The sequence below is a fragment of the Pipistrellus hanaki genome (genome assembly GCF_964339955.1).
Source record: "Pipistrellus hanaki genome assembly, chromosome: 3".
Lineage (NCBI taxonomy): Eukaryota > Metazoa > Chordata > Mammalia > Chiroptera > Vespertilionidae > Pipistrellus > Pipistrellus hanaki.
Window position 1 is genome coordinate 96026926 of NC_140505.1, and position 13687 is coordinate 96040612.

General features: G+C 40.7%; 1 protein-coding gene across 11 annotated transcripts in view; it reads right to left on the reverse strand.

The window, feature by feature from the left end:
• Window positions 1-13687, reverse strand: part of IFT88 (intraflagellar transport 88) — a 172175-nt gene that overhangs the window by 82805 nt on the left and 75683 nt on the right. For all 11 annotated transcript variants that reach the window (XM_084878565.1, XM_084878562.1, XM_084878568.1 and 8 more), the window contains 2 exons: window positions 9429-9528; window positions 3573-3659 (listed from right to left, as the gene is read on the reverse strand). In XM_084878565.1, the coding sequence (XP_084734691.1) occupies window positions 3573-3659; window positions 9429-9528 (187 nt within the window). The remainder of the gene's footprint in view (window positions 1-3572; window positions 3660-9428; window positions 9529-13687) is intronic.

Sequence of the window (13687 nt, forward strand, 5' to 3'; positions counted from 1 at the left end):
TGTGCTAAGCAATTCATCTGAATGATGACCTTTGCTCAGATCCCCAAACACCTCTTCTTCTCCTTAACCCCCACAGCACCCACTACTGTGCATGTTCTAAATCCTATATCCCTTCTTTCATAACACTCTCTGATGGAATTTCTGAAAAATGCAAATATATTTTAAATATTTACCCTTTAAAAATGTACAGTTCAATGGCATTTTATATATTTTATGTGATCAGACCGGAAAGAGGCAGTTGGGGGCAATCAGAATGGTAGGGGGGCAGTTGGGAGAAGGCCGGGGGTGGTGGGGCAGTTGGGGTCGAGCAGGCCGCAACCAGAGTGGTTAGGGGCAATCAGGCAGGTGAGTGGTTAGGAGCCAGCGGTCCCGGATTGCGAGAGGGATGTGCTAACTGCCGGTTTAGGCCCGAACCCACAGATATAGCCGGATATTCCCTGAGGGGTCCCAGATTGGAGAGGATGCAGGCCAGGCTGAGGGACACCACCACCCTCCCCTGCACCAATTTTGTGCACCAGGCCACTAGTCTTTTATGAAAACTTATTATTCACAGAGACAATAATCAAATTTTATCTCTATTCTGACTTCCAGTCTGAGATCAGTGTTCCACATGCTTCCTTGGCCATTTGAGTTATATCACCATCACTACAAAATTTTAAAAATGTATTTAATAACAAACTTGGTATCTTTCCCTCTAATTCACACACTCATCTGGACATGCCCCTGGCATCACTCTCATGCCAACAGAATAAAACCTGGGGTCCTTCCTCACCAGGGGTTTTCTCTCTTGTCCCTCTTCACACTGAGGGCTGCAACACCTTGCCACCATAACAGAGGTGCTATATGGCAACAATTCTCATTGTGCACAAACCAGAAGCTGAGAGGGACTGAAAGTGTAGTAGAATCGAACACAATGATCCTAAGCACCCCTTCCCTCCCAGCTTTCTTGCCTCAGTGCTTTGTTTACTCCCTTAGTTCCTGACAAATGTCCCCTTCACTTTTATCTACAGTCTGACTTCTAAGATCCAACTTCTATCTGGGATTGTCCCCCAATCTCTAAGTTAAAATGCTATTTGCTTCCTCAGAATTTTTTTTTTTTTTTTAAATAAATTTTTATTGTTCATATTATTACAAGTGTTCCTTTTCCGCCCCCTTCCCACCCCACCCTCTGCCCTTTCCCCAACCCCCATTGTCCTCATCCATAGGTGCACAGTTTATGTTCAGTCTCTTCCCACATTCCCGTCCCCTTTTCCCCAAGAATCATCAGTTCACTCCCCTTCCATACCTCTGATTCTATTATATTCAACAGTTAATATTGTTCATCAGATTTTTTTTTTTAATTTCCTTGGTTTTTAGATTCACTTGTTGATAGTTACGTATTTGTTGTTCATATTTTTATCTTTATTTACTTTCTCTTCTGAAAGAACCCCCTTCAGCAATTCATATAATTCTGGTTTGGCAGTGATGAACTCCTTTAGCTTTTTTTTATTAGTGAAGCTCTTTATCTGACCTTCGATTCTGAGTGATAGCTTTGCTGGGTAGAGTATTTTTGGCTGTAGGTTCTTGCTATTCATCACCTTGAATATTTCTTGCCATTCCCGTCTGGCCTGCATGGTTTCTGTTGAGAAATCAGCTGACAATCGTATAGGTGCTCCTTTATAGGTAACCACCTGCTTAGCTCTTGCTGCTTTTAATATTCTCTCTTTGTCCTTTGCTCTTGGAATCTTAATTATGATTTGTCTTGGTGTGGTCCTCTTTGGATTCCTCTTATTTGGAGTTCTGTGTGCTTCCTGGACTTGTAAGTCCAATTCTTTCCCCAGGTGGGGGAAGTTTTCTGTCACTATTTCTTTCAGTATGTTTTCGATATCTTGCTCTCTCTCATCTTCTGGGACCCCCATGATTCTGATGTTGGATCGTTTGAAGTTGTCCCAGAGGTTTCTTACATTATCTTCAATTTTCTGGATTCTCTTGCCTTCTAGCTTCTGTGGAGGAGTGTCTTCTGGCTCTTTATGTTCCAAATCTTTGACTTGATTCTTGCGATCTTCCCTTCTGTTTTTAGGACTCTGTAGAATATTTTTTATTTCAGACAATGTATTCTTTATTTCTTGTTGATCCCTTAGCATTTCTTGTTGATCCCTTTTCATATCCTCATAGGTCTGATTTATTTTATCGGCCTTTTCTAGGAGTCTCTTGAAAAACCCTATAAGTGTGGTTTTGAACTCTATATCCAGTCGCTTTTTGTCCTCCATTTCTTTCTTTTGTGATCTATTTGGTTTAGGCATTTTCGCAGGCAGCTTTCCTGATGGGGCGGCGTTTCAGGGTGGAGCCTACAGCCTCGGCTTCCGTCAGCCCCGCCCTATGCGACTCCTGAGACTCAGGGTCCTTCAGTACTTGTTGCAAGCGCCTCTGAGAGAAAGGTGCCCTCGATTTTCGCCTGCTACCAAACAGTGTAAGCTCTCCCGCAATGGGCCCGAAACTGGGGTTCAGTTCAGTTGGAAGTGGAGTTGGAGGTGGCGTTCACAGCAGTCTGGAGCCCCAGTCTCCTTCCCGTCAGGGCAATCCCGCGGCACAGCCGGCCGGCCCTTCTCTGGGGGCAGTGTGCGCGCCTCCGGGACCTCCTTTCTCCGCTACCCCGGGGTTCCGACTTACAGCCCAGCTCCCTATGGCTGAGCCTGAGTCCCCGGGGTCTGGCCCAGAACTGGGGTTCAGAGCAGTCGGGGGCCCAGCACAGTCGGAGTTTTATCTCCTTTCCGCTAGGGAACGCCCGCCAGGCACTCGGCCTCCCTCCTCTCCGGCTCCGTCCTCTCCGCGTGCGCCGCGTGTCTCCGTACCTTAGGCTTTTACAGCTCCTCCGTGCTTCCTTCTGGTTTTCTCCTTGCTTCTTGTTGTAGGATTTCCAGTCAGTCGACTTTCCTGTAGTTCTGGGTAATGTCCATTTTATATTTTAGTTGTATTTATTAAAATTGTTGTGTGCGGCTGCGGCTAGTTGCCTACCCGAGCAGCCATCTTGGATTCTCTGCTTCCTCAGAATTTCTAAAGCATTTAACATCTCACATTAATTTTATATTCTCTACTTTCAACCAACCTTTCTCCTTCCTACTCTACCCACCTGCCACCTTCACTCTAAATTATAAATGTTCGTTTTTAGGAAGCTTTTAGCCTTTAGTCTTCCCCATGATTGGCATCCATAGATATTCAACTTCTGCTTGTTACAGATGACACTGTGACCTTACATAAGTCATATAACCTAAGATGTCACTTTTGTTATTACTAGGATTGAATTGAAATATGTCTCCAGCTCATCTCCCAGGTCTACACTCTATAATTTCATGATGTGATTTTTCCACTACTTTTCACCCTCCTTTCTCCTCCTGAGATGGTCCTCTTACTCATGCCCATAAACTCAACCCCTTACCCAGAACTTTTCATGACCTGGCCCTCCACATATGCCATTCCACTGACATTCTGCATGTCCTCTCGTGAGCCTCTCCCTACGCATGCTCCTCAGCCAGAAATTTAGCAACATGAAAATACCACATTTCAACTCTTAATTATAAAAACATAAAACTTACTAAATAATACAGGAATGAGAGGTTGGTTGCAGCTGCACTTTTCACTCTACTGTCCTTTTTTTCAAACATTTTCAAAGTCTCTATAGCCTAGAAATAAAATATCTGGAAGTTATTACCATTGTAATATGACAATGTTCAAGCTTACAGTTGGGGAAAGATTAGTATCAGAACTGTAGGAGCAGGGACTGACAAAAGGCAGTTTCACTAATATATTTTTTAAAAACAGATGACAAACAGAGAATTTCATTTGAGAATTAAATTTTATAAAAAATAAAATTACACTAAAATATAATATCTAAAATTAACAATGGCCCTACCTGGTTTAGCTCAATGGATAAAGCGTTGGCCTGCAGACTGAATGGTTCTGGGTTTGGTTCCGGTCAAGGGTACATGCTCAGGTTTTGAGCTCGATCCCCAGTAGGGGGCTTGCAGGAGGCAGCCAATCAATGATTCTCATTACTAATGTTTTTATCTCTTTCTCCCACTCCCTTCCTCTATGAAATCAATTAAAATATTTATGTATTTAAAAAATAAATAATAAAATTAAGAATGCAATAGATGGGTTTAATTCTATATTAGACACAGCCAAAGAGAAAGTAAATATCTAGCCAGTGAGTTTTGTTATATAGTTTCATTTGCCCTGCATAATGGGGTGGGTGATAAGATTTTACATAAAAGACATGATCCAATTTGCTCTTTGCAAAATAATTCTAGAATTTCTGCTTCTGGCTATTAGAAACTAGCCTATAGAAGACCATTCTCACCAAAACCGGTTTGGCTCAGTGGTAGAGCCAGTCTGCGGATTGAAAGGTCCCAGGTTCGATTCCGGTCAGGGGCATGTACGTTGGTTGCGGGCACATCCCCAGTAGGGGGTGTGCAAGAGGCAGCTGGTCGATGTTTCTCTCTCATCGACGTTTCTGGCTCTCTATCTCTCTCCCTTCCTCTCTGTAAAAAATCAATAAAATATATATATATATATTTTTTTTTTAAAAAGACCATTCTCCTACAGAGAACAATTAGAAAATTAGATAAAATACTGAAAATATTTTGTGAAGACACTGAAGAGCTACAGAGACAAGAAGAATTTGAAGATCAAACAAGAACCCAGAAAATGTTCCAACTAAATACTAGTAAAATAAGCACAGAAAAATAAAAGGCTTCAAAATGTTCTTAGAAAAGACCGTAAGAGACATATAGAAACCCAGTGAAATCTCATATAAACATGTTCGAGTAGGCAGCTAGAAAGATTTGAGCTGGGAGAGGCAGCTGGGGCTTGGAGAAAATACGTGTGAGAAGCGACAAACTGAAAAGAGACAATGGAGGTGGCAGCCTCTGTGCGAGGGGGAAAGATTCAGAGCCCTCCAGGAGGTGGTCTAACTGGTGCGCAGCACCTAGATGAAGGAGCCTTATAACTTACAGATACATTGTTCTGAGACATGAGGAAGAGGGTGACTTGTTCCTTGCTTAGGAGTGTTCCAGCCTAGGAATATAAACCTCTAAACTTCCAAATATCAGGGCACTCGGTTTGGTCTCAGCCAGCTGAGCTGCCCGCTCAGGGCACTTGGTTCAGCCTTGCTGGCTGAGTTGCCCATTCAGGTCCTGAGTATATTTCTTTCCTACAAATAAATCCTCACCTATTTTTCCTATTTGTTGTCTCTTGTTTGGATTCATTCCTATAAGCAAGACAAGAACTAGGGGCATAGAGTACTGTCTCTGTCAGAACTTACTTTCCTAGGCCAGAGACCCCCCCCTTGACCACCACTGACAAACATAACTGGAATTCCAGAAGGGGAAGAAATACAAAAAATAATATGAAGTAGACCCAAATAGAAGTACATTTTAAAGCTATGAGAAATCAAAGTTCACTTTTAACCACCTGGAGGTCTGAGATAATCGTAACCCAACAGGACATTTGGAATGGCCAGACACCTTGCATGAAAGGTGAATGAGTTATCAAACTAGATATTACTGAGATATATCAGAGTGTAAAAAAAGATTTTAAAAAAGATGATGGTCTTCCTTCCTCCTCTCTCCTTTTCGTCCCTGCTTCCCTTCCTCCCTTCCTCCTTTTCTTCCCCCTCCCTTCCAAATGCATTACTGAGTAAAAAATGCTTTGCCTCGTTGTGCCTCCTGCTCCCAGAGAGCACTGTGTCCCAGCAAAAGTCCTATTGAGTTTTGACAATGGCTACCAGCCACTGGTATTGAAAATATCTGACCTATACAAACTCTGACCTATACGCTGTTCAAATGTCTGAACTCAAAAGAAGTGCCATGAAACATAGTTCACTCAATGTTTTTAAGGGTAGAAGATTTAAAAATACTAGATTCCATAAGCCTTGGTTATAATATAACTAAACAACTATTATTTTCAGGGGTTTTTATTACTTTAAAGAAAACTGTTGGGAGTTTTGGGCCAGCAGTTTATAATTCCACAAAGTAAAATCTGGAAGAAAAAAACATAAGCACGCCCTTGCTTTTGAGATTCTCTTTCACTTATATTCTTGAACAAATCCGCTATTAAACTGCCAAGAAGCTCCTAAAACTTATATCAGAAGTGACTGTGGCTTTTACTGCTCACCAGTGGAAGTCACCTCATTGACCCCTCACTCAGTATCCACACTATTCATGGAAAAGCCACTATTTATGCAAGTTTATAAGTTGCATTTCACTTTGAATAAGAATTGAGATGTTTTCATCTTTTGTAGGGAGCAGTTATAGGGTTAAGCCTCTGACTGACTTGTGGCAAAGTCACAAACAAGTCCCAGTTTAGAGGGCACATAACTTTTTAAAAAAAATATATTTTATTGATTTTGTGCCGAGAGGAAGGGAGAGAGAGAGTTAGAAACATCGATGAGAGAGTCATCGATCAGCTGCCTCTTGCACACCCCCTACTGGGTGATCAGCTGCCTCTTGCACACCCCCTACTGGGGATCGAACCCGGGACCCTTCAGTCCCCAAGCCAACGCTCTATCCATTGAGCCAAACCGGTTTCAGCTAGAGGGCACATAATTAAGCTTGGTTTTGTGACTGCTCCCTAGATCTTTCCTGGGTAGCTAATGGGCTGTGGGAGGGGCAGCAAGTGCTGCCAAAACAAGAGAAACTTACAAGAACATTGTAAATTACCTTGTTTGTCCCTGACTATAAATAAAGCATCAGCTTTGCAGTTTGGATCTATTCTGTGACCTCAGCCAGGCACAGAAGATCCACCTAGACCCAGCTTATTCTGTCTGTCTTTTCTTCATCCTTCACCAGCCCTCCCTCAGGCTCACAGAACCCTTGGCTGTGCTGGCACTTCAGATTGTGTCACAAATGTATTTGCTTATTTACTTATTTATTTTAAGTATATTTTATTGATTTTTTACAGAGAGGAGGAGAGAGGGATAGAGAGCTAGAAATGCTGATGAGAGAGAAACATCGACCAGCTGCCTCCTGCACACCCCTACCGGGGATGTGCCCACAATCAATGTATATGCCCTTGTCCGGAATTGAACCTGGGACCTTTCAGTCCACAGACCGACACTCTACCACTGAGCCAAACGGTTTTGGCTGTATGTGCTAATTTAAAACATAAGTCATGTGAACAGGAATTAGTACACAGCCATTAATACCTGAAGTCACCTGAGAGGGAAAGAAATCTGCCCCCTAGTATGCGATAGCCACGTTGAAAAGAAAACAGAAATTACATTCTGACTTAAAATACAGGTAAAGAGATTGTTATTAAAGTCTTAAACTATGATATACATTGTTAAATCTATCTAAAAAGGTCATTTAGCCAGCACCGGTTTGGCTCAGTGGATAGAGTGTCGGCCTGCGGACTGAAAGGTCCCGGGTTCGATTCCGGTCAAGGGCATGTACCTTGGTTGCGGGCACATCCCCAGTAGGGGGTGTGCAAGAGGCAGCTGGTCGATGATTCTCTCTCATCGATGTTTCTAACTCTCTATCCCTCTCTCTTCCTCTCTGTGAAAAATCAATAAAATATATTTAAAAAAATAAATAAATAAAAATAAAATAAAATAAAAAGGTCATTTAAAAATAAAATGTTGAGAAAATTGGCAAACATTTTTTCTTTTCTTTCTAGTTTGTGACCTATAACAGTACTTACCTCACAAACTAAAATTATTACTTTTGGTCCAGAGATGACCTTAACAGGTTAACAAAGAACAAGCTGTCTCACTTCACTTCCATTCAAACAGCATGACAGCAGCATTAAAGAGTTATCAGTGGCACTTTCAATGGCCAACAGTGTAATGATCAAATGAAAGAATAGACATAAAGATCCTTTGTAAAGTCTTTTTAGTGCTTTATAAATGCTAAAAAAAATTTTAAAACCCTCACCTGAGGATATTTTTTCCTTTGATTTTTTTTTGTGTGTTTTTTTGTGGGTTTTTTTTGTTATTTTTGTTTTGAGAGAGTGGAAGGGAGGGAAGGAGAGAGGCACTGATGTGAGAGAGAGACATAAATTGATTGTCTCCCACACACTCCGACTGGGCTGGGGATGGAACCTGAAACCCAGACACCTACCCTTGACTAGAAATCAAACCCTCTATCCTTCAGGGCTCAGACTGACACTCTAATCACTGACCCACACCAGCCAGGGTGCTAAAACAATGTTAAGCGCACTAAATTCATACACAAAATGGAATTAGTCCATGGCACTGTATTGTACTAATCACATAATCATAACATGAACAGGGTACATGGCATTCTCCTCACTGCTCTAGAAATGACTAGAAGGGGTTAGTCATTCCTATTGTCTCCGAGACAAAAGAAAGGCCTTTCAGTTGGAAGAAAGCCTGAAGACTCAGGCTTGGGATAGGATGCTCTCTGGTCCTTGCTCTCTGAGTCTAAACTCAAAGGAGCTGAGCTTTCTAGTTGCTCGCACATATGACACTAACCATTGGTTTTACAAACTAAAATATCAAGTTTCATTCTGTTGAATTCTCTTTTGTCCCCCTTCCCCTTTTATAAAGCTGTCTATTCTGGTTTGTCAACTATGTTTCACCTGTGCCACCTTCATCCAAGGCAGCAAGAAAGCCGTGGCAGCAGTGAGAGATCCTGGAGGATTCTAAAACTGTGTTATCAGTAGGACCCTTTTAGGCCCAATGCAACATCAAAAACGAAAACAAAAACAAAAAACAGAGAACAGGTGAAAACAGTGGATGGGAGCACCAGGCTGCTATTCCAGATCCTGGACTTCCTTCTTATACACATAATAACTAATTCTGAAAAACCTTGCAGCTTCAGATAGCAGCTTGAAAACCTCTAGGAGAAAGTTAATTTCTGGATTAGAACATGGTTTAGTAATTTAGCAAACAACCATGTTTTACCTGAAAAGCATTTACATTTTAAGAAGCAAGACTGCCTTGGCCAGGTGGCTCAGTCGGTTAGAGTGTTGTCCCATGCACCAAAAAGCAGCAGGTTCAATTCCTGGTCAGGACACATACATAAGGGTGCAGGTCCAATCCCAGACAAAGTGCATTCGGGAGGCAACCAATTGATGTTTCCCTCTCATATTGATGTTTCCTGTCTCTCCTTTCCTCTCTAAAGTCAATAAAAACATGTCCTAGGGGAAGGAAGGAAGGAAGGGAGGGAGGGAGGAAGGAGAAAGAAAAGAAAGAAGGAGAGAGAGAGAGAGAGAGAGAGAGAGAGAGAGAGAGAGAGAGCGCGCGCGCGCGCGCGCGAGCAGGCAAACCGGTCAAAATTCAAACAAAGTATCATATAGTGGAAATTATGATCAGACGGAAGTCACTCAACTTCAAAATATTCAGAGGTAACTTTATTCTAGAGAGGAGTTTCCCAATACTATTCGTTTTGCTCCATTAATATATGAAATTTCATCTAATTTTTTAAACTTACTTGGTTAAAGTCCTTTTGCCTCAAATATGTAATTGCTTTATTTATTTCCAGGTCATTTGCTAGCTCTACATATTGAGAAGCTTTCACAATTTCGACACACCTATAATGTAAAGTGGAAAAAAGGTTATTCGTTTTAGTATTTTGTTATTGTTGGTTTTTTAAATGTGACTTTTGAAAAAAAAATTTTCAAGTGCCCCTAGTATTATGTAAGGCTAAGTACTTGCTTTCTTCCAATAATGACAGTAAGTAACTGAATTTTTCAGTTCTCAACTGATTTCCTCACCCAATTTTTCACTAGCTTGCTGTCATTTCTAAATATTTATGGTATTTTAAGTGAAATTGGATTGATAGCTACATTCTGATTTTTTTTATTTACTAAAAAAATTTCAATTTCCAACATATAAAATTTATATATATATATTTTTTTTCACCTTAAATGATGTGATGGTGAAAAAAATTCAAAATAAATTATAGAACATATTTAATTTTTTTTAGTTCAAACTTGAACAAACAATAGTAGGTCTGTTCCCCAAAGCACACATAATGTCTTTTTTTTTTTTTTTAACAATATATTAGGCACTGTGCCAATTCTTTACAAGCATTGTCACATTTAATCTCCATAACATCTTTGAATGACAGGCATTGTCTCCATTTTATGGGTAGGAAAATGGAGACCTGAGCCAGGTAGGAAACTGTCAAGTAAGAATTTGAACCCAATACCAAAACCCATTTTAAGAAGACTATTGGTTTTAAAATTTGAGGTCAATTGAGATGAGTTTAGGGTTAGTTAGATTAATTAACATGATTAATTTAAAATATCATCATGAACCGTATCTTTAAAAAAACAGAATACAGCCGAGACTGGTTTGGCTCAGTGGATAGAGCATCGGTCTGCGGACTGAAAGGTCCCAAGTTCGATTCCAGTCAAGGGCACGTACCTTAGTTGCGGGCACATCCCCAGTGGGGGGGGGGGGTGGTGGTGGTGCAAGAGGCAGCTGATCCATGATTCTCTTTCATTGTGTTTTTAACTCTCTATCTCTCTCCCTTCCTCTCTGTAAAAAAAATCAATAAAATATATTTTAAAAAAAAACACAGAATAGAAAAATATCAATGGGCATTGTTCATAATAAGGGCAAGGACTGTTTCATGAAACTTTATAAATTTCAGTAAACAATAGAAAATATATTTCTTACTGAGGGTCTGGTTACCAAATGTCTCAAATTCACTGGCTTAAACCAATAGTTTAAAACTATTAAAGCAGATCTCTTTCTTTAAGCAGAATCTTTAATTTTGATTTATAAAAGAGACCCTGTGCTTGAAGTGGGGAGAGAGGACTTGAAACCCAGCCTGCTCAGTGCTCCTTTCAATGACCCTCTGTGCACAAATGTGGAAGACCAAAAAAGCAGGAGCTATTTAAGAAGTGGATTAATTCACTCTGGTGCCATTGACAATTCAAGGGCCTCAAAGACAAATGCATCGTGCTCTCCTGCCTATCTTTCTCAATGGGGTTCTGCAAAGAAAAATTATTTAGTAATTTTCCCACAATTTTTCTAAAGATGGTACATAGATCTCATCATTCTAGGTGCACACGATGCCTCAGAACCTTAGGACTTAACTGTATAGAGCACATATGACAAACACAAGGCCCGCGGGCCAAATCCAGCCCGCCAGGCCTTGCAATGTGGCCCGCACCGCGCTGTCATCACTGCACTCCGCTGTCAGTTTATGACATTGTCAGTTTATGACTGTTCAGTAAACCATTCGGCCCGCGATTTAGGCTGGATTTTAGATTTTGGCCCCTTCTCTGATTGAGTTCGACACCGCTAGTATAGAGGATTCTATGTGAGAAGGACTGCTAGTGCTTGCCCTTTCAAGAACACTCTTCTTTACTTAGGATGTCCTTCCTTTCCTCCCTTTTATTCTTACTAACCCTTTACTTTAACTGGACATTTGACTGTGTCACCCCAAGCCCCAACCCACCCCAGCACTAGGCCAGATGTTTCAAAGCCACTGGCCAAGACCAATAGACCAGCTAAGGCCAGCTCCCATAGACTCAGATTTCTGGTCCACTTAAGTGCCACAACAATCCCTACAGACCCAATCTCCAAGTCAGTTCCTGAAGGCCCCAGGCTACAGGCCAACTCCTATAGCCCCAGACTCCAGGACTGCTCTGGGGCTAGGCTGGTCCATGTAGCCCTAGCTTCCAGGTAGATTCCTGCAAAACCAGGCTCCTGGCCAATGCCAGTACCAGACCAGCCTCTGTGGGCCTAGATGCTAAACACATCCCAGTAGTCCCTAGTGCCTGATTTGCCTTTAGAGACCTAGAATCCAGATGTGTCCATGCAGACCAAGTCCCAGCCACAAAACCAGATTCAAACACAAAGCCTATCACAACTGATCCAAGTTCCAGGTCCATGCCTACAGATCCAAGTACTAGGGAAGTCCCTATGTACCTAAGTACTAGACCTGCTGGTCTGCTAACTCAGGCATCAGACCTGCCCACACAAGTACTCCAGCAGCCTGCTGGCAAACACCACCAGATGGTTCACCCAGAATCTCTGCACAGGCTGGTTGGTGAGGGGCTTTGCCCAACAGAGTCAACCCGTAAAGACTGGAAGAGGTTCCAACTTCCTCAAATGCACAGGCACCAACACAAGGGCACAAGGATCATAATCAATGAAATATATTATCACCAAAAGAAACTAAAGACACTTTAATGAGTGACCATAAAAAATGGAAATCTATTAACTGTCTGACAAAAAATTCAGAATAATCCTCTTAAAGTAATTCAGTCAATTACAAGAAAACAGATAGAGAACTAAATGAAATTAGGAACACAATGAATTAATAAAAAAGTTCAACGAAGACATAGAAACCATTAAAGAACAAATAAATCCTAGAGGTGAAGAATACAATTACTGAACTGAAGAATTCATAAAAAGCTTCAATAGGAGACTCAACCAAACCAAGAAAGAATTAGTGGACTAGAAGACAGGTCATTTGAAATAATCAGTCAGAGGAGCAAAACAGAGAATGAATAAGAGTAAAAAAATCCTACGTCCATTATGTGATATCATTAAAAGAAATAATCTATGTATTACTCAAGTCCCAAAAGGACAAAAGAGGGAGAAGGAGCAGAGAGCTTATTTTAAAGAAATATGGCCAAGAATTTCCCAAATCTGGAGAGAGGTTTGAACATCCAAGTTCATGAAGCTAATGGGTAACTTTCAAAATTTTAACCCAAAAAATCTTCTCCAAGACACATTATAATAAAGCTGGTTAAAGTTACACACAAGAGAAAATTTTAAAACCAGCAAGAGGAAAATAATTACTTACATATAAGGAACCCCCACAAGGATTTTAGCAGATTTCTTAGCAGAAACCTGCAGGTCAGGAGAGTGAAATGATATATTCAAAGTGCTAACAGAAAAAAAGAAAAAAAGAAAACCAAGAATACTTTACCTGGCAAAGTTGTCTTTCAGAAATGAGAAATAGATTTACCCAAATAAACAAAGCTGAGGGAATTCATTACCACTAACCTGCTTTATAAGAAATGCTGAAAGGAGTTCTTTTAAAAATATATATATTTTATTGATTTTTTTACAGAGAGGAAGGGAGAGGGATAGAGAGTTAGAAACATCAATGAGAGAGAAACATCGATCAGCTGCCTCCTGCACACTCCCTTACTGGGTATGTGCCTGCAACCAAGGTACAAGCCCTTGACCGGAATCGAACCTGAGACCCTTCAGTCTGCACGTCGACGTTCTAGCCACTGAGCCAAACTGGTTAGGGCTGAAAGGAGTTCTCTAGGATGAAATGAAACAATACTAACTAGTAACATGAAAATGTATAAAAATATAAAATATACTGGAAAAGGTAACTATATAGTCAAATTCAGAATACTTTAATGTTTTATTATGGTGGTATGTCAGTCACTTAACTCTGGTGTAAAGGTTGAAAGACAAAAGTATTAAAAATAAGTATAGCTACAAGAATTTGCTAATGGATACACAATATAAAAAGAGGTAAATTATGACATCAAGATCAAAACTGTGGGAAGTGTAAGTAGATAGCTTTTATATGCAACTCAAGTTATTAGCTTAGAATAAACTGTTTTATCTATAAGATGTTTAAGCAAAAACCTACAGTAGATACACAAAACAGAGAGAGAGGGGGGGATAAAACCATACCACTACAGAAAATCATCAATTCACAAAGCAGCAAGAGAGAAAGGAGGAAGAAGGAATAAAGCAACTACA